At 37.9% G+C, this 26629-nt stretch overlaps 1 protein-coding gene across 2 annotated transcripts in view; it reads left to right on the forward strand.

The window, feature by feature from the left end:
- GMDS (GDP-mannose 4,6-dehydratase) overlaps positions 1 to 26629 on the forward strand; it is a 418974-nt gene that overhangs the window by 172791 nt on the left and 219554 nt on the right. For both annotated transcript variants that reach the window (XR_001877006.1, XM_017828779.1), the window contains exon 7: positions 15897 to 16024. Coding sequence is in view for 1 of the 2 variants with exons in the window: in XM_017828779.1 (XP_017684268.1) it covers positions 15897 to 16024 (128 nt within the window). In the remaining variant the exon portion in view is untranslated. The remainder of the gene's footprint in view (positions 1 to 15896; positions 16025 to 26629) is intronic.

A 26629-nucleotide genomic window follows, 5' to 3' on the forward strand; every position in this document is an offset into this window, starting at 1 on the left:
ATATTTAATACAAAAGGCTTGAGATTGAATTAAAACAATCTGAAAGATCTAACACTTTTTAAAATATGCTTTTCCTCAAGGCTACTAAGATGAGAAAAATTAGAATGTTAATCCTCAATGGATTAACAAAAATGTTTCTTATTTTCTGGAGCCTGTCTGGAAAGAAATACATACACAGCCACATGATGCAGTAAGTTCTTTTTGAATGTTTCTGCCTTTTATTAAGCAGAATGTTATAGTCATGATCATGGAAGTACTTACAGAGGCACCTTGATGCTTATGAAATCTAAATCTGGTTCTTTTGATTTTTAAAAGAAAGTTGTCACAGTTAAGTGAATGAAATCTCACTTGCCTTTATCAAATTTTCAAACCTGCTGTTTAGTGGCAAGATCATTCAGATTTTTCAAAGCCTTGGGAATCTTATGTATTTTAAAGGTGCCTAACAGAAATCTTCCAAGACAGAAGCATAACGTTAATAGTTTTGAGAGGATTTGATAATTCTCTGCTTCTAAAAGCAGAACTTGTCAACTATTTACTGATGTAGGTGGAAGCTACCTTGAAATGTTTGTTTAGCCTCATTTCCCTATTATTCTGAAATAATGTTTGTGGGAAACACTGCTAAGATTAATATAACTCATTTAAAAATGAAAGAAAAATTGCGTTTCCTGCATACAATTGCATTTTCTGGACTTGTGGTACTTGAAAAGTACCAATCAAAAAAAAAAAAAAAAGGAAAAAAGCATGAAAATGCAGTAAATTGTTTGGTTCACATCTGATTTTTCAATAGTTATTTATCTACCTTGGTATTTCTTAATCAGTTCAAGCTCAAAAATGCAAAATTTTTAGATGTCAATTTAAGTGATAAGGGACCTTCCTCTGGAAAATTCTCTGTTAATTACTGTGATCCGGTAATCAGGTATTTTCTTCTTGGTTCAGTTCTGCATTAGAGTCAGCAAAGACTTTGGTTTGGGTAGCAGTTGTGGTTCAGTTGCCATTTCATGTATAAATAATCTGTATTGATTTGGTATTAGTATGAAGCAATTTGCAGAGAGTTTTTGTTTGTGTCTAGATCCACATGATTTTGTGCCTTTGAGAAAATCAAGAAAACATGAGTTTAAAAAAAAAAGTAAAAGGGAGTGATATAAAATCTGAATTTTGAATCTGCATTTTGATAACCTTACCATATAAAATGGGTAAAGAGAGTACTTTGTCATGAATCACATGCTGTTTACTGAATTCCATTGAAACTCTTAAGAATAACTTAAGAACTATGCCGCAGAGACTGCAAAAGCACATGATGTCCCCCTTTTGTTAGGAAGTCCTTTCTGAAACTGCCTGAAGATACCCGCATCCCTGTCCTTCAGGCTCAGTTCTGCTGTGGGCTTTAGCATATCTGTCTCTGAGGAGGAAAGCCCCTGCTTCCTCAGGGATTTGGAAAAAACTTCACCAGAAAATCACTTACCCTCTGTTCATTGTTTCTTTAGATTTCTTCGATAAGAGACCAGGTTAAATCTATTGTTGCTTGCCAATGACATGACATCAGAAAAATTTGCCGCTGCTTAAATTTGAATTGAAATAGCTGTAGAAAAGATGAGAGCTCCTTCTCAGATGAAATAACATGTCCAAGAAAATAATAAATAAGCTGTTGGATTTTTTTAGTAGATCTATCTCATACCATAATAATTGCCAAAGTGTTTACTCACAGGTGCAAAATACTTAGAGAGTCTCCTTAATCTCCAATTATTATTGCCCTCTCATCTTGACCTCCCTTGAAGTGTTTTATAAACAATTTAAAGAATAAATGAAGTATTAGAAACAGTTATTATAGAGCAGGCAAAGTTATTTGCTTTCCTTGAGTGAAGGGATATAATTTATAAAGGACTGATTACACTCATCTGTTTTCTGGGTAGCCTGTAAGTTTACTTTACCATGGCAAGGCAGAATAACAGAGAAATTGTGTCATGGGAGCCAAGTAAGGTATTGTAGCAGTAGGAAATCCAATTGCCTTGTTTTACAGCCATTTATCTTGTCCCTTGTTTCTGTCAAATGATCATTTGAATCAAAAGCATTTAAAAGAGATTTTCTTCCTTTGCAGTAATGAGAACAGAGACTTTTATGCAGCAGGACATTCCTACTAGGTCTTTCCTCCTCTAACATGGCTACCTGCCAGTCCTTGTTATTACTGAAAGTTGCTTCATTTAGTACATTTTATAAAGTGGCTCTGCCCGGTTTCGTGGCTGTCAAGAAGGTTATGAGTCAAGAAGGAGAGCGGGAGTGGGGAGCTCTGATTCACCGGATCTTAGCAGCAGAAAAACAGTTTAAACAGAGAATATTAGTGGGCAGCTTATTACTTCAAACTTACTTTTTTTCAAGCTATGTGTTTGTATCAAAAGAAAAATACCTTGGAAAGCATGTTTGATCTCTTTGCCTTACTCATTTTAACACATTGCTCCTGTCTTACTTACTAACCAGAGGTTGGTGCCAAGGTTATTTGACGCCAGCTCTCAGAAAGAAGAGCCCTTTCTAGGAGGAAACAGCTTAAGGATTTCAGAAGCTCTCTCTGTAGGTCTGTGAGCCATTCCCACCTCTGCTATCCACTTCTGTCAAGCAGGGATCAAATGAGATGTGAGGGTCCTGGAATCATCAAAACAACAGAGCGTGTTGGCTCCAACACAGCTGGAGGTGGGGAAAAGATGCCTGTTCCTCCTCTCTTACATGGCTTTTTTCTGTCTCTTTCCTGATCTCCCTGTGAGGCAGACAGAGTGGAGGCAGTAGAGCAGCAGGGAAGAAGAAAGGGTGACAGTGACTGTCTATTCCACATCAGAGGACAATTTTGTAGTGTCCCTTTGCAATTAGAAGAACATTTGTCAACTCTGATGTCTGCCAACCATAGCTCTGCAGCCCCTGGAGAAGCTTTTCTCACTGAAGTGCCTTTGTTTTCCCAAACAGATTTGAGAGAAAACACTGTCATTTCCAAGATCAGTATTTGAGTGAAGAAATAGGGCAGGATGTTATTGTAAACACATATGGAATTGTATCTTCATTTCTAGTACTTCTGGCAGAAGCAGGGAGGATGAGGGAGAGAGAAATGTTAATAACAGGTGGTTGTTGTCAGCATGATATGATTCAAAAATCCTACAGTAACTCTGAATCCTACAGTAGTGTCTTGCAGGTCTAACACCATTAGAAAATATACCTTAGCAGCTCTAGGACACTTCTGAAATATTCCTTAGCTTTTATAGTCATCATTTTGAAAGTCAGTATGTCTGTGGGTAAACATTTGATACTTCATCACTGAAAGAGTTGGGGACCCTTATTCAGAAGAGTGTGGTCAGAGGAAATCAGAGTTTGAGAGCTGATTCTTTGCCTGCTGCATCTGGAGCCTAGTGGGGGTGCTCTGGGGAACAAATGTAGATTTGGCTTTGGCTCAAGGGAGGTCCCTTGTTGTGAGATGACATATGAAGGTTACACGTATAAGTACCGAACCTGCACACTCCCATACTGTGCAGCATTTCACAGCCAGGAGATAAACAGACTGTAGCTGTTTTAAAATAACAGCTATGTTTTTTTCTCTGTTAGTCTCTGTTTGCTGGTCTATTTGGTCCCTTTTGTTTATTCCTGCTTTGAGTCTATGTGTCCTATAAATGGGGTATGGTACTTTCTGCCAGATATCACTTGTACCTGAAATGTGGGCACTGTAAACTTTCTTTTAAAACTGTCATGAATAATTGCCAGAAGGTGGTAGCTACAGTATCCCAAACAAATGCATGTTATGAATGGTCCTCTTTTTTAGCCTGGTTTTCCTTTAAACATGCCTGTTGGGCTTTGAGTACCTGCAGTTAAATGGTGTTGCTTTTGGCAGGGCTTGGTGAGCAAATGAGGCATAATCTCTCTGATCTCAGTAGTCTGGTCAGTCAGCCATGACATTCTCAGTGTCTTTTCTTTCTACACCCTGTCTGAACAGAGCCATAGCCCAGGCAGCTCTCAGTGGGGTTGCCAAAGATTACCATGTGCAGTGAAGCAGCAGATGGCAGGACAGTGGAAAATATGCAGTCCCAATCCCTGGGTTCATGTGGGGTTCAGGGTAAAATTTCAGCGATTTTCCCTCCCTGCTCCTCAAGCCTGTCAATAAACTGCCCTTTGAGAGACAAACTCTTCAGTGTGCATTGGGAAACTATTTAAAGTTCAGTTTTGTCCAGTTTTGGAAGTGTATTATAGACTGAAGCAGAAAATCTAAGAATTCTGTGGCCACAGCAGTTACAGTCTTCACCATGTTAGTGGGGGCATAAAAAATGAGATACATATGAATACATCCTGAAAACAATGAAAGGAGGGTAAAAGAAACTTTGCAAATTTGATTAGCTCAAAAATTTTATAATGACTGAATGAAGGGTGCCTCCACAAACTTAAACTTGTGCCTATGTGTTCTGATAAAGCCCTTGTTTGCACTTTTGTTTTTTCTCCCCACAGGCTCCCACTTCCTTATTCCTTGCATGGGATGGAGTTCTCACTGGAATGACTAGATGTTCAATTTCAGGACAGGAGGGAAAGGGGGAGGTGGAGTGGTGGGCAGAGTGCAAGAAATGCATTCTTTGACAGCAGATTTACTCTTTTGAATAATTTCATCCCTTTCTGACTCTTCCAAGGTACTTCTGTCTCATTGTTTCACAAATACCAAGACAGTCAAATTCTTGTAAAATATTGGCATTTTCTTTCCATTTTCAGGCGGAGAAACTAAGGCATGAAAAACCAAAAGAGTTCTACATTGGTCGATTGATTGGTTCATGTTCAGAATAAAACTCTTATGTATTTCCATCTTAGGGCTTGGTAACTAAACACATAGAGGAATATGTGTCAGTGACTAAATGAGAACCTTGATTTAAGTGACTTTCTAAGCACCCTTTCAGAATTTCCACAAGAAACCTGGTTTTTATTCATTTTCCTGTAACAGCATTAATCAGACTGAACTGTGAATCTATAACTTCTTTTTCTGAAGTTCTTTACCTTCAGACTCCATAGGACCCTGCCTACTTCATTTCTCACAAGACAGCAACTTTCGTTCTCAGAGCAAGTCTGTTCTCTGGATGGGGAGCAATCCTGTTAGGGAAAAAAGTTATAGTATGTGTTTAATCTAGGGGTGTTTTGTGGAACTATGTCATTGTGCATTCAAAAACAACACTGGCACACGTAATCCTAACTTTTAGTGCTAGAATTTACATCTTTGTTCTTGAGTATGTACAGAGTATGTGTATGTGCATGTGTGTTTTTCTGAGAACATGCACATCTACCTAGGAGGATATTAAAATTATGTGAAAGGTCCCACTAAAAATACAAAGCCAGGAAATTCAGAATTGGGCTAACTTTCTGTCCTGATTTCACCCCATTGTGCTCAAGTATTGTAGACATCTCAGAACAGCAGGTGATCTGACTGCCTCTTCTGTTCCTAGAGGAAGTGTAAACTTAAATGGGAAATATCACAAAAACAGGATAACAATGAATTTCAGGACTCCACAAAGGAAGAAGTGTTCTTAAAAATACTGATATTAAAACAGTAGTGAGCATGAGAAACTGAAGGGTGGTAAATAGACATTTTATATAGACACTCTGTTTTTTTGCCATGGAATCACTTCCCAAATGCTTCACATTTTCTTATGTAAAATTTTTGTGATAATTGGACGTGTTAATGGTGGTATGCATAAGTTTGGATTCTTTATAAATTTAAGTAATCTGACTTCAGTGAAACTGCATCAATTTATCTTACCAGAAGGCTGAGTTCTCTGTGTTTATAGCTCCATATTTATTTTTATTTAATTTATTAATTACACTAGAGAAACTCTATTCGCACAGAGAAAGAATGCAGAAGTGGGATTCTATTTCAGTGGCAACATTAGTAATAAGGAATATTCCTTAAAATGTGTGTCCATTTCAAAAAGCCGTTATAATTTTACTTATTGGTCGTATTCAAATTATTTTCTCATTAAATAAGTGTGCATTTCTTTTTTTGGTGCCTTATTCATTTTTAAGTGAAAATTAGCAACAGGCCCAGGCTTTGTCCCAGAGGGAAGTTCTCTCTCAGCAATGGTTTTTATGCAACCTCTTGACATACCCTTTCTGCCTGTGGAGCCTGAGTGTGGAAGGCATAGCACCCTTGCTTAACTTCAGGGTCCTCTGAGAGTGATCACAGCCTGCTCTAAAATAGGGACATAGATTTTATGGGAAGTTTAAGCAACCAGCAGTAACTACAGCTAGGCAAAATAATGTTTTTATTGGCTTTCTGAATAGAGGGGGTCAACACAGCTAGACCAAATATGACCAAGTCTTTCAGACCAGAAGGGACGTGCTGTCTTTGTTGGCTTGCAGTCTTCCTGGTGTACTGTCATCTTCTCTCTGCCTTTTAACCCTAATATCTTAAACTGTTAGGGGCTGGGGGTGTACTTTAGGGTTGGGTTTCCCCCACCCCAGCTCCACAAAATCACTTTGAAGCTTTTTCTACATGGGTCTGTTGTTAAAATACTACATTTGAGGGTTGTTTGTTTGGTTTTATCTAAAATAATGACTTCCAATGTCGTCCTGTTCTGACCTCAGCAGAACCACTAGTCCCTATGTGGAAGCAGAGCTTGGGAAATGGGTACAGCAGGAGCAGGCAGAGCAGGCTGATAACACTGCGAGCTGATCTCATACCCTGGGTCACACACCAACTTGACTACATGCTACAGCACACACTATCTAGATTTTTTTTTTTGGCTCTTCTGTCCGAGCCATGTGCTTACTTAATTGGTCTGTTATAGGTCTGAAAGGGTGTCTGTACCTGGAGATTTCATCCTTATACTTGTAATTGCAGACCTTCGCAACAGGTGATCTGTACATTGAATTTTTGGGATCATCACTGTGTTGGAGATATACTTCTCACCACATCCTAACTGAGAATCTAATTATTCATAACATAGAAAATGGAAGAAATGTAGCACCTGCATTTGCATTTTATGTGCCTTGTTATATAGTAGAAAAAAATATGTCTCCTGTATTTGCAGAAGCTGAGATTTCCTTTTTTCTTTCCCTCCAATTTTCACAGGACCCTACCTTGTTACTTGATGAGCTCTTTGCCCATGGCTGTTTCCAACTCCCTGGAAAAATGACTCAGCTGTGTTTCAGGACCCTCTCTTTTTTGGTGACTTTGGGACTCCTGTAGCAAAGGGTGATTTAGTAAAATTGAAACACATTTACCAAATGATGTATTGAGGGCCTAAAGGGTGCCTCGAGGCCTACCACTGTTGCAAAGCTAACCAGAAGAAAGTCTTGAGAGAAAAACAGTTGAGCAACAAATCTCCAAAGGGAGGCACATGGATTTAGGAACATCTTGAGTTATACTGTATAAGTGTCAAACCCGTCTAGCAGTGCTTATTAGTTTGTGTGGGAGGTGAAGTTTCAAGTAAGTTATTTGGCTGTAGCTAGACTATTTTTCTCTCTCCAAGAAAATACATCAGCACTGACTCAGCAAATTTGTATGCCAGCGTGACTGGTTTTAAGGCTCTCTCTTATTACAGTCTTTTACCTGTAGTAGTACTAGTAGTAAAGGAAAGTTCTTTTTCTCCCTGACTTGAGGTAAAATAATACGTTTTATACTCAGAAATTTGCACATAAAAGTTAGTACAGTCATGGGTGCACAAAGTCACAAAGACCTGTGCAAAACTTTGTTTACATCATGACCCACCGCAAACTGATGTCCCAGCCACCTGGAGAGATTGAGAGACCAACCAGCTTTAGTCCCTCAGAGGTCAGAAGGTCCAAGAAACTGCATTAGTCAGTCATGTGTCACCAGGTAAGATTAAAAGCCTTGCCTCCTTCATCTCAAGGGAGTGCTAGGGTAAAGGCTGAATGTCTCAGCTTGAACCATCAAACAGCAACTTTTTTGATGTGCTACTGGTTGCTGAGAGGATGGAGGAGGGGAAAGACTGGGAGAAAAGGAAAGGGGTGTTAAATTTAAGAGCACACCTCTGAACTTCAATAGCTATTTATCAAAGGAAGTTAAAATCGGGACTTTTTTTTGTGCAAGTTGCCTCAGACTGCAGGATAATTCCATTTTGTACAAGTACTGAATTTTCCTTTTGATTGCATACTTTTCTAGCAATTGTAGCACCAATTCAGCAAAGCACGTACTTAACTCCAATTGTTTACAGAGGCTTTAACAATATAAATAGTCTGTACTGATGGGCAAGGGCACTCATGTTTACCCACAACTCATACATGCAAGGGCTTGCCTAATTCTGTGACAGCCGAAATGAGAGGTTGAATTCAATAATCTTAGTTGTACAATTTAGAAAGCGCAGTATAAATGAGTGTTAGCAAATCAGAATGGCATTTACCTTTGTTTTATAATGTAGTGTATATGAACTGCTATTAAAAAATCAAAGTGATTTGCTTTGGAGCAAAAGGTTAAGTTTTCTGTAAGCGAAACATTGCTCTGTTTATGTAAGTGCCATTAAGAGGAATAACACTTTCACATATTGTTTTCAGTATTAATGTTTGAGTTTTCCTTTATAAGAATCTTTGATGCCTCACCTTTTCCTGTTCAGTGTACAGTTCCTGAGAGGAAAATATTTTAATTTAAGAAAAATTATATGGAGGAAATATACTCTAAAATAGTACCTTTTGCCCAGTACTTATTGCTGGTATATCACCCTGTCCTTTTAACAAGCCCATATGATAAATCTGACATGTGTAATTAGTCCTAATTAGTAATATTTTTAATGTGAAATCTAATAGCTTTGTGTTACACAGTACACATGCAGATTGTCTGCTAATCAGACATCATTTTTTCACAGTCGCTTTAGAGAACTGCTACTGTGTAGTCATAGAAATCATCCTGTCATTGTTTTTTGGGAGGTGGAAACCTATATCTGTTTGTATGCAAAACAATCATGAAGAGCCTAAAGCCCTGATGACAGATGCCCAGTGAAGGGTTAGCACCACTGAATCACAAGGGAGCATGGCTTGCTGTGCTGTGACAAACATCACCTCTGATTCTCATTCTCTGGCCGTGCTTGGTACATCATTTGCCCTACTTCTATGCACCTTTTTTGCGGGGCGTACTAGTTGTCCCTCGAGGTAAACTTTATGCTATCTCTCCACCCACTGGGAAAAAGAAAAATTTTCCTACTCTCTGCGCTCCCTCTCCGTATCTGTACCGTGTTTTTCCTCACAAGATTGTCTCTCACTCTCATTTTCCACTCAGCTTATAAAAATCATTAATTTGTGTTCCTCCCATGCCTAGTTCATATGACCTCCTGTTGCCCTCAGCTGACCAAATGTTGTGTGCAAGTGGATAGCAGGGGCGGAGGTGCTCTTGGGTTGAAGAGCATCAGCCCCCTCCAGTGTGCTGCCCTCCCCTGCTGATGCTTCTTACCTCTGCATGCCTTTACCTTTCTACCCTAACCTCCTCATTTTTAAAATATAAGTAGTAGCACATTTTCCATTACCCAAGGAATGGAAAATGGGGCCAAGCAGGATTAGTACATGTTAGCATTGGAAAGGTCAAAATATGTATCAATATATTATAAAACAAAAGAATTCAGTTGATATGCTGATTGGTGTCTTTCTTAGCAACATTTAAAAGAATTACTGCCACATCACTTTATTTAAATTACACATTTCAAAGTAGTACCAAATGAGGGTCACTTGATAAGGAGGGGCAATTTTATGCCCATGTTATTGGACTGTTGCTTTCAATCTGGGATCTATGGATTTTATTGTTACATGATTATTTCCCAGGGGGCTGATGAAGAATAACCTTTAAAAAAATATTGTCAGTAGTTTTATCTTTCCTATTTAGGGATCTCACATGTCCATTTGAAAATAGTTTGGAGTACATAAACTGAAAGTGTTTGAAAAACATTACAAATATATTAAAGATCTGAGAAAACTACTACCATAAGGTACTACCACAATTCTAAATACCACAGAAGAAGATTCAACATATTATGATAAAGCAAAGTATTTTCAGCTATGCTATATGGGATTAAAATGTAAGGATTAAAGCACTATATCTTGTGTTTTAGGAAATAAAATGATTTATTGCTCTGGTCAGGAAGATGTTTCCCATTCAATGCATAACTTTACAAGGAGATGCTTATGAATCATATCACCCTTATTTCATATATATTTCATTTTGCAAAAATCTGATTGTGGACTTTATGAAAAGCTCATCCAAAGGTAGCTGTACTTGCTGTGTAAAATTTGCAGGATATTATGATGAGCAGAAGGAAAAAAAATCACTTTTAACAGTGATTTTTCCTTTGTTGCCAAAAACTGATGTTTCTACTTTGTATATTTGTTGTTCTGAGAAGAACAATTGGTTATTTTAAATTTAGAATGGATTCACAATTTAAATGCATGAGTGTTTAACATATACTAAGTAGCTGCTCCTCAAGTTTTACAAAAATGCAGTACTGTATCAGTTGTTTTGATCAAGACACAGTTAAAAATTCCATTTAAACCCAAAATATGAAAGGTCAGTTTAAAGATCTTAACTTGATTTTTTTTTGTCTGGTTTACAGTGACATAAATTCATTGGCTTTGGAATAATTGTTATTGATTTTCATAAGTATAAGTTAAAGGAGACTCTGGACTTCTTAGAAAATCTAGGTGTTCCTTTGTTTTTTAGCTTCAGCTTGTTACAAAGAAATGGAAAGGGTTCTCATAGAATGGAAATTATGAGCAGTGTAGATTTTCAGGCAATCAAAACATTTTCATGACCTCATTAAATGTATCATTTACAACACATATATATTAAAAGAAATATGTTCCTTTGGGTTAGTAGAAGCACTGGGTACACAATGTGTTTGAACATGTTAGGCTTCCACTAGAATGTATGCCAGAACCATAGAAACTTGGAGAGAAAAAAAACTACAACCTTTTTCCTGTGTCAGCCTCTTTAGAGACAGAAACCTTTTTATCATATTTTATGTAAAATGAAAAAAAAGTTGTTATGGCACCTTGATGGACTGCGCTAGGACCGCGTCTTAGTTGATAGATAAGTACTGCTATTAAATTCTCTCAGATTGATTGTAATTCTATAATCATGGCTAGGCTTCGTGAACGAAGATTTGGGGAGGGCTCTACCCATGTTTGTTAAGCGCGCTGGTGGCTAAAAAGGCCAATACGAGATAGACACGTCCGGTTGCAAAAGGCACAGCAGAAAGACTCCTTAGGTGGTATATTCTGCAAGGCACGATTCTTTCTGCGTTGTCTTTTCTCCTTGAGAGTGATCCTACGTGCGTTCTCAAAGGCATCAGCAGCAATATATATTAGTTCTAATAACTAATGGTGTGAAACAAGGCTGTGTTCTCGCACCAACCCTATTCACAGTCTTTTTCAGCATGATGATCCAAAGGGCCATGGCAGACCTCGAGGATTAGGACGGTATCTACGTTTGGTATCATACTGATGGAAGCCTTTTCAACCTAGTTCTATAATATTACTAGGATTAATAATGGATTTTCTTATGCATGAAACAACTGGTGTTTTACAGTCTTCCTAAGACCACAATTTTGTCCTCAGTCGGGTTTTGTATGTAGTCTTGAGAGCCTGGAAAATGAGGGTTCTTGAAATCAAAGAGACACTACAGTAGTGGCTCTTAAAGCTTCTTCATTCATTTGGCTGTCTCTTCTAAACGACAGATTCTAGAGAAAAACATCTACTTCAAACAGCCAGTTTCCTGATGATACGCAAAGGGTGAAACCCCAGTGCTGGTAAAAGAAATGGGGTACTGATGCATAGACCAAGATTTTGGTTTTTGGGGCATCCAACTTTGGAACTGTAGGTGCATTTAGACTGTGCCCCTAAAGCAATAGTTTTAAATGAGAGATGTGTGCAGCTTTCAAAACTGCATCTTTACCAGATGTAGGCAGCATCCTTCTCGAAGGGATGAGCTGTTTCCCACCCTGAGCCAGGCAGCGCAGCAGGTGACAGGCCTGGGCTGGAGAGCCAAAGGTAGTGCATTATACCTCTGCTATTCCTTTTTTATTGTAGTATTGTTCCTGTAGTGGTTTGCTGACAAGTTATATGTTTTACAGGTCAGGTCTGCTTGATGAGGAATCCTTGCTTTAAATCCTGTCTAGGAAAAGTCGGGTTTGTAAATCAGACCTTACAGTTCCTGTTGGAATGCTAATGATCTCAAAGGGAGGGCTTGAGTTTTGAAAACAAATCTAAGCTAATGCCAGGGTTCCTGAAAGAACTGTTAATATCATGAAAACTCATGCTTAAGGCCTCTTTTAAAATGTAAAAACTTGTCAGACACTGCTCTAGTAGGGCTGTTTGCAATCACTGTAATGTGCTGACACACCAAAGCACTCTTTGCTCCATCTGGCCACTTCTCTTCTGCTGTGGTGCAGCAATTCCAGTGCTGCCAATAGCAGTGCAAACCAGAGCATAATGCGGCCCATCATGGTTTGGATGTATTTGCTGCACAGATAGCTATGCAAGGCGGTTAGCCCATCATGCTTGGCCCTCGAATGACTCTTCTCTTGGTTATTGTGGGATAGTGAGCTCCCAGACCAATGCTGCCCTCACACATTTTGAAAAAGTGTTCAAAAAAGTCAAAATACATCAACCATTTAAGGGTTTTGAACACTCCAGGTTCATTCATACTAGGTGTGAGCAATGAGGTGTGTTTTACAAAACCTTTCTGATCTGAGGAAGCAGTGTAGAGCCAGACACAAATGTGGGACTCTGACATCTCTCTTCCCCACCAATCCAAGTAAGTTTCTGTTGCTACAACCAACTCAATTCCAGGTGAATTAGTAAGGTTAGTATAGTAAATTAGGCCTTATTCAGCTGTGATAACCAGTGGCATTTTAACTGCTGCATGATCTTGATCTGATGAAAATCAATATAAAGGGTGAAGTGGTTAACACATCAGCAGCTTTGTTGATACTCTTTCTGGCACTGGCTGGCCATTCGATGGAGAAAAATGCTCTTATAGGTTCAACATTAGCAAGTCCTCACTATCTCATGAGGAAGAAGGAAGCTAACCATTTCTGTGCCTCAAAAGGTACTTTGCATTCAGTTATATAAAGATGTCTGTAGCACTCCGCCTAGACATTTTAGATAGAATCAATCCTGAGGAAAGAGACATTACGTCTGCCAAATTTCAGGCCAAAGCAAGATTTTATAGCCCGATTGCAAACCCCTAGGACAGGGCTTTTTAATGGAAATGCTGACATAGCCTTAACTATTTTGTATGACTCCAGCGGGCACCAGCTTAAATTCCAGTTGTGATGTGCATTTAATGGCATGGGATCAAACATAGCGTAATTAGGATATTTTAAGATACTGTGTTTGAAGAGAATCCGTATTTAAGCATTATTTATGAACTATATCATTTGAGTGCTTCTGAAATGTGCCATTCAGTCCTTGGGTGAATGAAAAAAATTCTAATCACATTTCTCAGAATGAACAGTAGCATTCTGTAGTAGTTTTCTTCCACAGCTTTAATGCTAAGACACTTCCAAGAAGAGAGTTGGTATTGTTTTGGGGAACCCTTACTGGAATATTTCGGGGAAATAAAGGTTTTTGTTTTTCATTGTGGTGCTCTCTAGTTCTTCACTTCAGCCTTTTGAGGAATATTATGATTTTGCTTGGAGAATATCTCAAAGATCATTTCTCTCAAATTAAAAGTGACTCTGAAAGAAGACAGCAGTTATTAGTATTTGCTGTGTTGTGCTAGACAAATGAGCTTTTTCTCATGCGGTATCGTTCATATATTTAAAGTTAAGTTGATAACGTAAAAGTTCTCTCTCTCACACAACCTAATACACTTTTTTTTTTCTTTTCATGCTGAGGAAGTGGTTGCTCCAAGATGGAAATTGACATTCATTAGTCGTGTAGGTTGACAGTAAAACTTGCTTTAATGCAGATGGTGACTGGAACTCTCATTGCTTTTGCTGTGAATGGGAATGTAGTGTTGAAAGCATTCGGTTTTGCTTATTACTCATTTGCAATCTGGAACATAAAGCCATATGCTTTATCCTAGAAAAAGAGCTGTTCCTTCAATTGTTATTTGCTGAATAATAATGCTAACTGAAATTATTTCCGTGGAGAAGGTTAGGAAGTTTCAGAGCTAATCCTAATAAGTTTTTGTAACAATTTGAATCTGGTTTTACTTTATTAGCAATAATCTGTGTGAAGGTCTCAAATCACTTTGATAAGGCAAAAACTGAAACAATCTTTGGAGAGATGCCAGTCTGACTAAGCCAAAGACACTGTCACTGGTTTCTGTTAAGACAGACCTCCACTCCTGCTGCAAGTCTGTCCAGCCAGGAATAGGAGAACCACAGTACTTTGCTTTCAGAAGTTGCAATAGCAGAGTTGGTCAGTGTTATTCCTGTCCAATTTTTGAGAAACTTTGCTTTAAAAAAGACTCTGGAGTATATTTTGTTTCTGAAAGTTTGCAAATCGTGCTGTTTAGGAAGCTTCCTTTATATATGAACACATTTTCAGGGGATATGGAAATTATATGATTTTCATCCTTTAAAAAACAGGCACAAACTGATGATATGTCCTAAATGGCTAATAACCAGAATTCCAATTAGTTCAGCAGTTGATGTAAAGATTAAAATTCTCTCTTAATCCTGTGGTAAGATCTAAATTATTTAAGTGCTTCATTCCACATGGTTCTTAGAGCTGTGCTCTTTTGTTTATTTACTTTTGGGAGAGTCAAATGACACAAAAAAGTACTGTAGTGCTCCTGACTTTACAGGAAAAATCAGTAGTCTGAAAAAGACACTTCCCATTCTTTAATAATGTTACAGGAGCCTACCATTTGTTTGACAGGAAACAGAATATATTGAGATGCATATCTAAACAGCAGAGTTCCATAATGAAAAAAAAACTATATCTATGCACTACTTAGGACTTCTGAAATTTGCTAAGAGCATTTTAGCATTTGCTAAGTGCAGTCATTTTCACTACCTTTCCTGTTTTCATTTGGATGAAGTATCATCTGTCACCACTTTATCATATTTTTTTAGCTATTAAAAAGGCATGTAATTTTAATTTTTGTGGCTTATTAGTGTGCAAATGCCACTGGACTTGTTTAGCCTAAACTCATGGTCTAAATTCAAATCCCTCTGCTTTTGTGGAGACTGTGAGCACCTTTTAGAAACGCAGCCATCATAACCTAAAAATCAAGATACAAAAGTAAGTAACAACAAATATTATTTAAAGCAACTCTACTTGGAGAAGAAATAGTTACACAAATTTTCTAAAGTAATTCTGTGAACCAAATACTGAAATATGATAACATAACATACAGTCTTCAACTGAGAAAGTTGAAATCACAATTTCATGACCTATCTGAACCTGGTGGACAAAGAATCATAAATAACTAGAAAAGTGGAATGCATTTAACCATTAACCAGTCCTTTGGAGAATATGTAGTATGTGCATAGTCTCCATTTTTTTATTAATAAGCAAATTTATTTAGAGATATGCATTCCTTTAAAAAAATTAAAAAGAAAAACAGAAACGGCAACAAAAAACTTGAGGGTGGTCTAAGATGTCTGTCTTCTTTATGTAACCTTTTGCATTTTGTGTTTAAGAACTGACATTCCAAATGGTTTTCTTTGGCTTTATGCCTAGAGTGAATACTGAGGCAGCAAATTAGGAATGCTTAAGAAGTCCCACAAAGGAAGATGTTTGCTGTGAAACTGCAGTTAATGTGACACTTGCACTGGAAGCTTCTTAGCCTGCTCAAATGATGAAAGATGGCATGAGTCTAGGTGATGTAAGGAGAGTGAATGAAGACTGAAAGGACCATGTACTGAGTATACAAGGTGTTTGTGGTGGCCAGTTATCTGCCACTGTGACTATGCTTATACTACCTTTTATTTCTATTTCAGGGGCTAACTTTGTCACTCGAAAGATTAGCCGATCGGTAGCAAAGATTCACCTCGGACAGCTGGACTGTTTCAGCCTGGGCAATCTGGATGCTAAGAGAGACTGGGGTCATGCCAGGGACTATGTTGAGGTAAGCTAGGCCTTTTTCTAAGTCATCTTCATGGTGGGGATAATGCTTATTGCTGTAACTTCAGGTCGTGGTCCATGGAGGGCTATCTTGAGATTTTTTTTGCCTGTTGAGGTCTGTTAACTTTGTCTTGCTCTTGACTTCAGATTAGGGAATTTAGTAACACAGCAGTCTACCCCAGGCATGACCTGAACAGAAAAATAAATCTTTGAGTTTACATTCCTTGCCTGAATTCCTGGGGAAGGGGTCTGACTATAATGTGGATCTATTTTAGAGTATTTCTTCCATTCTTCTGACAAATTTTATGACCAATATTAAAATTGCAGCAAGATGCAGTGTAACCTGAAGTCAAAGATCCTGCTGGAGGTTGGTGACCTTTATTTAATAAGGCAAGAAGGATGTGTATATTAATGATCAAAGGTCTTTCTGCTTATACATTAGAAAGAAACATCACAACATAGTTGTGATGGCAGGTTTTGGAATGCATGAGCCTGAATTTAGTGTTTGAAATGTTTTTGTAGTCAGGATTTGTTTCTAATTTTATTCTACCCATCTACTTAAGCAGACAAACAAACAATACCCCTGCATTGTATTACAAGGGGACATGAATGAGCATGTAGGAAATATTGTCTTTTCCCCAGGAGATTTTTGTCCCCATTTTGGTGCTTAAAGATTTCCTGTGGTCATTGGACTATTTCTGTCTTTTAATAATTCCTTGCTGGGAAACCGGATTTGACTTCACCATTCATTGATGCAGTTTAAAAAGATGACGACTGTTTGTTTTGTTTTTCTATATTACAAAATAAGAAGTATCACAGTAGGAAAAAGTCTGATTTTTATCGTAAATTGAGATTTTAAAGATAAAGCTGAGCTCTCAAATCTTGCTTATGGTCAAAAAGAAACAGCAAGAAAACAAAATCATAATACCTCAATGTTTACTTGTGTTCTGGATGACATTAAAACAAGTAAACAACCATATCACTTTGGCATTAAAAGGGTTACATTAAAGTAAGAGAAGAAGGTTCCTTTTGGCAGTCAGCTATAATTGAAATTGGCTTTGGTTCTGTGCAGCATTTGTGTGTGAGATGCTAAGGGCACCATCAGTGTTATGACTGTGCCTCCATGACTGTTGTTCTATATTTGTGGCTACAACATTAGTTGAAGTAGTATACCAGCCCTATCATATTATTAACACATAAAACTATAGTTAAGAGTATTCATAAAATCAGTTACTAAGTCTCAACTGAAAGGAAGTAAAAGATGCCAAATAAAATGATTAGTTGCATGAACATAATGAATATAATTTGAATATAATGCCAACAGGCATTGGATATTTCATAAAGACTCTGGCTGTCTCATTCCAAGACAATTTATACTAAGTCATAAATCATGGGATGAATCCTGATGTCTTCTTCTGTAAGGGAAATGCAAAATAACCCTCTTGTGCCTTATGTGTCAGACCCTTGTCCTGTGTTCAGAGTAACACAGAGTGGGTAAGGTTGGAAGTGGGTTATCTGGTCCAACCTCATTGCTCAGGTAGGATTATCCTAGAGCATATTGACTAGAATTGTGTCCAGAGAGTTCTTGAATATCTCCAGTGAGGAAGACTCCACAACCTCTCTGGGCAATCTGTTGCAGTGTGCGGTCACCCACACAGTGAAGAAGTTATTCCTCATATTCAGGTGGCACTTCCTGTGCATCAGTTTCTGCTCTTTGCATCTTGTCTTATTGCTTGGCACCACAGAGAAGAGCCTGGGCCCAACCTCTTGACACCCTCCCATCAGATACTTATATACTGTGATGACATACATCCCCTGTCAGCTGTCTCTTCTTGAGGCTGAACAGGCCCAGCTCCCTCAGCCTATCGAGTCTATCATTCAAACCTTTAAAATCAAAAAGGAAATGAGAACAAGTCTATTCAGAAGAATGACTAGCTTTCAAGGCCTTTGGCCTCCAGAAGGAATGTAGTTGTCTGAGGTCTATGGCACAAACACATGTTTCTTGTGCAAGTAGCATTCCAGGCCTTTCAGCTACACATTCTGGGCCTGTCCCAAAATCTTCTGGAAAGAATTCCTCTCTAAAATATAGTTCATCTTGAGTATTTCTCATCCCGGAGAGGTATCCCTTCGGATAATGGGAGAATTATTATCAATTCTCTAATTCCCTGAGTATTGTGAAAATGTGGTTACAGGCAGCCTTCTAATGGCTAAAAAATAGAGTAACTTTAAACTGGAAATAAACAATTATTTGAGGCTTTAATGGACTGGAAAGTAGGGCTTAGAGATTTAACGTTGTTCAAATAAATACATAGTATGTTAGAAAGCATGATCATATTTACAAGCATTTGGGGAGCTTCCTTAAGCATATGGCTGAACACGTAGGGATATATCTTATCCTCTCCATATGTAGTTTTAAATCCCATCGATATTAATACAAGTAACACATGTGCGTATAGACAGACCATGTACTGTGTTTTCTTTCTTCTTATTTCCTTATTAGGGATAATAATAAAACCATAAATGCATTCCTTTTTGTTGTTTTATAAAATATTATGGGTCAATTCCTGATCTCATGAAAGTTGATGAGCAAATTCCCATTGACTTTGTGGAGAGACCATATCCTGTATGTGTTCAACTTGAGAATGTCTGGTGGTTACAAAGGCCAGTATGATTTTGGGCAAAATCCTTTGCATACAGTAAAGTAGGGAAGAGTGTTCCTGCACTGAAGCATGTATGTGCCCACCAAGGGATGGGTTGGGGTTAGCTTTAATAACAGGTGATTCAGAAGTTTGAGGTTCAAACATAAGTTCATATCAGTGGAGAACAGTTGGAATATGTGTTTGATTAGGCTTTTGTTCTGGAATTTGAACTGCCACTTGCATGCACAGGGTACAGCAGCATTGTGCTGGTGAATGAAAACTGGGAAGTCCAACTCATTAGAAAGAAAGGATTCCATTCAGTGTTTGAAGAGAATAGAATACAAATAAGTAGACATTAAAATTGATAATCCTACACCAAAAATTTTCAATCTAAAATTATAGTGGTAACTCTTAACATATTGGCAGAAATTGCTGCTGCCTCTTGCTACCTCTTTCTTAATTTTTACTCTGCTGTGATCCAGCACAAGTCTCATGGGATGATATTTGAGATAAGGATCAATGCCACTGAGTTGGAAGAGGAAAAACAATATATCAGTGCTGTTGACATATGAATCTTCTGTGTACTGTTTTGTTTTGTGATGGTAATTTGTTGCAGACCATCTGCCAGGTATTTTCGATTATTAGTTCAATAACAAGCCTTAAGAGTCTCTGTCATTTCTATGCCATTTATGAAACAGAAGGAATCATACACATTTCCTCAGAAATCATAAAGATTTTCCTCACCCAAGAGTCTTATTTCAAATAAATATAGATCTTAAAAACATTTAACTTGGACCATTAAAAAATGCCCATCAATCACACAATCACAGAATCAATTAGGTTGGAAAAGACCTCTGAGATCATCAAGTCCAACCTATGACCTAACACCACCATGTCAACTAGACCATGGCAGTGAAGTGTTACGTCCAGTCTTCCCTTAAATACCTTCAAGAATGGTACACCACCTCCCTGGGCGTCTCATTCCAGTATCTAATCACCCTTTCTCGTGAAGAAATTCTTCCTAATGTCCAACCTAGACCTTCCCTGATGCATAAGACTATGTTGGAAGAAGAGACCAACCCCCACCAGGCTACAACCTCCTTTCAGGTAGCTGTAGAGAGTGTAGGTCTCCCCTGAGCCTCCTTTGTTGCCCTTCTCTGGAACCACTTCAGCACCTCAATGTCCTTCCTAAAGTGAGGTCCCAGAACTGAACACAGTACTTGATGTGCAGCCTCACCATTGCCAAGTACAGGGGAAGAATCACTTCCCTAGTCCTGCTGGACACAATATTGCTATTCTTGGCCACTTGGGCACACTGCTGGCTCATGTTCAGCTGACTTCCAACCAGCATCCCCAGGTCCTTTTCCTCTGGGCCAGTTTCCAGCCACTCTAACCCCAGCCTGTAGAACTGCATGGGGTTACTTTGGCCAAAGTGTAGGAGCCATCACTTGGGTTTGTTGAACCTCATACTGTTGATCTCAGCCCACTGATCCAGCCTGTTCAGGTACCTCTGCAGAGCCCTCCTTCCCTGTGGAAAAAGAGCAAGTTCATATTACAGTTCAACAGCTGAGACTTTTTCTTCCTTTCCTTCGGTTTCCTCTTTATCACTCGCTGATGATCAGATTGCCTTCTGCAATTGTGCTGCCTACACCTCAGTGTTGTGCAGACAGTGGAAATACTACGTTGATAAATGAAGGAAAAGCCTACCAATATATGTCTTACAAAACTAACAGAACAAGTCAAAGATAACGGTTTTAATAATCTTTAGGTATTTGCACAGATCAGAAATATTCTCTCTTGCCTTCAATAGAAATCCAGCAGTATTTGAAGCAATAATTACAGAGGACTCATAATTTGGTCATAATTGGCACCAATTAAATTAATTACATGTCTAGTCAAATGTTTAGAATTAAGTATGGGCCTACATTAGTGGTGAAATCAGGGTGCATTTGGTATTCTGAATGTATGGGAATCAGCTTCCATTAATTTATATTTAAATAATGTAAAAGAAAACAATCAAAGCAAAAGAGAATAGTTTATAAATAAGTAATATAGTAAGTTATTGTACAAGCCAACCAAGTATATTAAGCAACTACTTGAAGAGAGACTTTCCATCTTACTCCTTTTTTTTGCTTTTTTTAAAATATGTACTGGTGCTGATTCATACTTTACTCTGCAATTAAAATGCATAAGAAAATGCAGTCATTTTTATTGTCTTAAACAATTTTGTGCTCACTGAAGTTGACATAGTAAAATCTAGTCTTTGTTTTAGTCTCTAGTCAGCATCACCTGGTCTTTTATTCATGATTTTTCTATTCACCACTCTAATAGGCAGAAACTGACCCTTGGAAACAACTGCTACCATTTCTGTTATGGGAAATCCCTTCTTGTATGTTCGTGTGTATGTTTAAGTATAAAAACTCTTGCCAGACAGAATTATTTAAAATTTTACTTTACTCTTGTGCATAAGAAAAGGAGTCAGCCAGCAAGACTGTTGACCAAGGCATATCTAGTTCTGTTTTGTTGTTTTCTTATAGTGTTAAGAATATGTTGTCTTTTGAGATACATTTTACCTTAGTCTGCTAAGACTTGAAGTTTTTTCTGATTAATCCTTTTGCCATCCCAGCTGAATTCTTTTTTGTGAAAGTCTGGCTTTGTTAAGGACTGTTGGTTGTAAAAAGAAAGTCAGTTGTATCTGTCCATGTAACTATCAATACCTCCTGTAGTTATGAGATTGCCTCATGAACTCAAGACATGTTTCTAAATGGGGTTACCTTTTTGTTATGGACTGAAGTGAAAAAGTTTTTCCTTTCTTACTGCTTCATTTTTATGTTTAAAGTCTTCTTTAGTTCCCAAATCTTCATTCGCGAAGCCTAGCCATGATGATGAGTAATAAAGAAGAATCTTCTAATAAAAGTTAAGAAATAATTTCAAACTCTCAATGCTGGACTTGTTTTAGTATTTTGTGTATTTCCAAATGAGAACATTTTCTTTCCATCAGCTTGCCTGAGCTGGGATAACTGATGGCTCTGTTAAGCCAAACTTATCTTCAAATAAAATCAAATCTGCTCCAATGGATGTGATTATCCACTGAGCTGGTTATTACTTCCATCTAAGTGAAGTAATTGTGAGAGTAGAAAGGCCTGTATGAACCTTTAGGAGAAAAATGCGATAAACTTTGGAACCACTACTGACTGTTCATTAAACTCTTGACAGGTGGTACTAGCTGAAGCGTTATCTTTTCTGGAAGCATGTATATTAAAGACAATGAGACAATGACTATTCCACTTTAGATTCTTTCTAATAGTTTAAAAAATCTTTAATGTAGAACTAAGTCTCATGCTGAAAGAATGAGACTGTTGAGAAAGCAATATCTTCCTGAAGTAAGTATGCATTTGCCAAGGACAGAATATTCTTTGATTTCCTCATGTAAATTGGTCATGTGGAGATATGATGTGTCCAGGATAAAGGAAGGGGCATTTGACCATGGTAATATGTTCAATCAATCATCCACGCAAATAATGATCCAGTTCTCAGGATACGACACAGGCAGCCTAAGTGGCCACAGCACAGTTTCAACTGGTCTCAGTAAAGTTCACCCAGCGCTGACCAACAGGCACTGGCATTGCAATGCAGCCACTTCCTCATGACACAACAAGAGAGCTGGAAGAGCAGGTCCAAGAAGAAAAGATTGTCTTCCCTCTGGTTGAGTCTATAGGGAAAAGACATAGATAAGTGGATTTCCAAGGGCAATTCATGCTACCATTGTTTTAGTAAATTATTTGTACATATTGTACCTCAACAATCTTCCAGCACTACAAAAGAGCTCAAGTCTTGATTTGAAGTGGTAGATGGCATCACTGGCCACAAAACTGGTGTCTCCCCAGCATGTGTCATGAAGAATCAAGATTGGATCCTGTGAGACACTGACGTAATTTCTCTCTCTTTACTGCTGTCCAGGTAGGCTCCATCAGGCTCTCTAGGCTCAGTAGGGCATCTGTGGCCCCCCTTGATATCTGGCTTCAGAAACCACTTTTTTAACTCTCTGATTTTAGTCAAAAAATTCAGAGCGGAACTGAAGACCAAACATTTTTTCCAAAGCTATTTCTGAGAGGTACTAAAATGAACTGTCACGAATTATAAGCATATAGTGAAGCTTAGTGTACATTTCTTCTCCATTCTCCCATACAAGCACAGAAAAAGTTGAAATTTAAATAATTATGTTTTCTTTCTGTTAGAGCATGATTTGGTGCCAGCAAAGTGGAGGTATACATCTCAAGCATCTTCTTTCAGATTTTGAAAATATGGGCAAACTTTCCCTTACGAAGAGAGAACATGTTTTAGAATAACTGTGATAGCAAAAGTTTCCTTTTAATGCTAAATAAAGGCTTACATTTTTGTAAATAAGACTGCACAATAAAAGACTTTATAATGCATTTCTTTCGGTGCGTGTAATTTAGATTAGAATTCTTGACTATTAGGAATAGTTGCAATTCCCAACAGAGTAACACACTCTGACTATCATCTTAATTTTACTCATGCAGATGCTGTCTACATTAAAGAAAAAGAAACCTAAACCAAGTCCTTCATGGTTTTTGAAATGCTGAAGTCTGTAAATAATATGATTCTAAATAATTACAGCATAAATGAGAAAATTCAAACACGCTTAATTCATGTGCTCATGCACACACATACACAACCTGAATATCACAGAACCACAGAATCAATGAAGTTGGAAAAGACCTCAGAGATCATCACGTCCAACCTGTGACTGATCACCACCTTGTCAACTAGATCAGAGAACTGAGTGCCACGTCCAGTTGTTCCTTGAACACCTCTAAGGGACAGTATGTTTCTGTGCCTGGATGATTTTTGTGAAAATTATTTTCAATTTCATGTATGTGCTATTTTCTCATTAAATTTTATATGATTGATGATAAGAGATTCTGCGTGAAAGTAAGTAGTTTATTACAATAGACAGGAATGGTCTCCATAATTAAAACATAAAAATGAAGAAAGAAAAGGGTATTAATTACAATATGTAGGTGTTCTGTCTAATACAAACTGTAAGTGTTGTTGTTAGACTTCTTGTCCTTTCAGAAAACTATCCTGATCTATTTCAGAACTATAGCACATTTTTCCCTTTTTATTTTCTATCAGATGTATTTTCTGTGAGGGAAACATATATGTAAATAGATTTTCTTTTTTATTATTTGCATAGATTTTCCTTTAACTTTCTTTTTCACCACTTTCATGTTTGACCTATTAGTGTTTTTAGGATTTACAAAGGCAAAAAAAAAATGCTTTCCTCAGCAAAACCATCTGGTTTAGTTTCCTGTGTCTCAACAATGATATGTGTATTATTATCAAGGCCACCCTGGTGGTTTTCTAAGTAGTCTTGTTACAGTGGTGGTCCTACAATTCAATTGGAGTGATGGAAAGGTTAGACTAAGGCTTCTTTCAAGTATAAGGTTTCCAGATTGATAAATTATGTATTGTTGTCATATTTCTGAGACTGACCTATTTTGCCATTGTAACTTGAATGCAGTATCTCTTCCATCAAATAGAAGAGTTCTCCTGACAAATTCTGCTTTTGTAGCGTGTTCTTCTTGAAAATACCAAATTAAGGCACTGTACATAAGTAACTGTAAATGCACACTGTGTCCCTGTAATTTTAGATTTCTGCTCTGTCTGACAATACGTGAAAACCCAAGTAAAATTATTACAGGGTCCACATTTAGGAGCTGTACTTTTACTTGTTATAAGGTCAGTAGAAAACATATGAATGTCAGCAGAGAGACTACATAATGCACTATATATACACCATCATTGCAGTCAACGTCAGTGCGTGCTGCAGGACAATGTTTACTCATTAGCAGGTGGCAATATAACACTAGGGTGAAAACAAGCCAGGCTTTTTAAAAATGGGTCTATTCCATCTTCCAGTCAGTCTCGTGGTAATTTTAACTTGGGGCAACTGCAGATGAGACTGTGGGAAAGAGATGAATCTCACGAGGGAGATGAGATTGCCTGGGCCCAGGGAGTGAATACACCAGAGAGCCTGCTCAAGGCTGCAGCTCCGCCTGGAGTGAAACCACTGCCCCATCATGGAATGGAGTGTGTTTGCCATAAGGTGAATCTTCACAAAATTTAACAGCAAAGGTCTCACAAGTCTCTCTTAAGTGTGTGTAAATCATGATTTCAACATTTTTTCCCCATTGTAGTCCACATAAATTTTATGAATTGGGCACGTTCAAGGCAAATTTGAAGGAAATGTTCTCATAAAAATTCCCTAACCCTCTGCATGCAAAATTTCAAATACTTACTGTACAATAAGGAAACCTCTAGTTCATGGAAAAAAAATATTGAAGTTTATGAGAGAACTAATACAAATGAAATGTATTCTTTAATGAGCTGAATCACTTCAATTGACGTTTTTCCTTTCTTTCTTTCTTTGCTCTTTTTCCTATCATGAGGGGAAAAAAAGAAAGAAAGAAAATAAAACCAACCAAGTATGTCTACCTTTGAACTCAGAAATTTTTTTATTCAATCAGTTGGTATTTGGCAACATTTTAAAGAATGGGAAGCAGCATCTTTTATTGGTAAATGTTAGGTAACATTAATAACAGGTACTGCTACCAGCCTCACCTGTAATAATCCATATAGTTTCTCTTTATTAACTAATCTATGATTTACAGGTTTATTTGAATCTTAGAGTATCATACCACATTCTGAGAAAGCTCTATAGCATAGTTGGTTTGAATTTTAATAAGGGGAAAAACTCCCTTAAAACAGATCATTAAAATTTAATGAGGACATTTTTAAAACCCCATAATGGTTCAATTTACACTGGAAGTCAAAAATAGTTAATGGTGTTGTTATGTCTGTGTGGCAGCATCCTCACTATACAGTAATTGTTTTCATTTGAAATTAAGCCAGTAAAACAGCACGGGCAGTGCATTCCCAAAACCAAAGTTTTTAGCCCTCCAACAATTTCAGGTCATTCCACTGAAAGAAGAAATGTTTTAGAGGGTAAATTAAAATGTCAGGGCTCACTTTTATTGTACTCTAGCTGTTAATATTCTGTGCATTATTAAGAAGATTGGTTATCAGCAGAGTGACTGTTCTTTCCTGATCTGGGTACAGAAAAGAAATACCATTTTTTTGTTTGTTTGAGTGGGAAACATTCCCCAAACCCACAGGGTGCACTTAATATGCCACTTTTAGTTGTAGCAGAAATACTTGAATTTTAGCTGTAGGTGTTTTTGGATGAAGCCTTGACCTAACAACCAACATTAATGATCCAAAGATAGAGCAGCTGAACTTTCCAGTTGGCCTTCTTTGGCCGATTTTAAGCTTTCCCTAGGGGTGGTTCACTTGGTTACCAGGTTAAGTATGTGAAGAAAGCTTATTGCTGTCTTGTGCTTGACTCCTTTCTCTCCGTGTGATTTCTGCACTAAAAGCAATTGTGTCTTTCCTCAGGAGTATGAGGTGCATTACATTTGCAAGGTAGGTGAGTGACATTAGTGTCTTCTTAGCCCCTGCCCCAAGTCAGCTTGGCAGTTTGGCTGGGGTGGATTTTCCTGCAGCCATCGAAGAGGAGAATGCAGTAAACAGTGGGGCCCTGACATCATCCAGTGCCTGCAGCTTACGAGAGCACGCTGTGCAAAACAGCTGGTTGTTCCTTCAAGCCATCCCAGCACTTCCTCCTGTGAAGGAGGGTCGAGGCTGACTGGTGCAAGGGAGCTGAGCAGCTGTCCTTCCTCACACACCCTGCAGATGCACTGGTCAACTCCTGCTGCTAGCAACCTTGGTGGCCATTTCATTGCTTCTAGTGAAATAAGGGTTTTAATGATGCTTCTTAAGCGAGTAGGCCCATATATCTGCTTCCAAATTTTCTGTTGCGCAGTGGGATTAAAAGGGTCTCTGCTATTGGATTTGAGGAAGAAAATTAGGGGATTCCTAACTAT

Source organism: Lepidothrix coronata, unplaced genomic scaffold (genome assembly GCF_001604755.1).
Source record: "Lepidothrix coronata isolate B3197 unplaced genomic scaffold, Lepidothrix_coronata-1.0 Scaffold152, whole genome shotgun sequence".
In the NCBI taxonomy this organism is placed as follows: domain Eukaryota; kingdom Metazoa; phylum Chordata; class Aves; order Passeriformes; family Pipridae; genus Lepidothrix; species Lepidothrix coronata.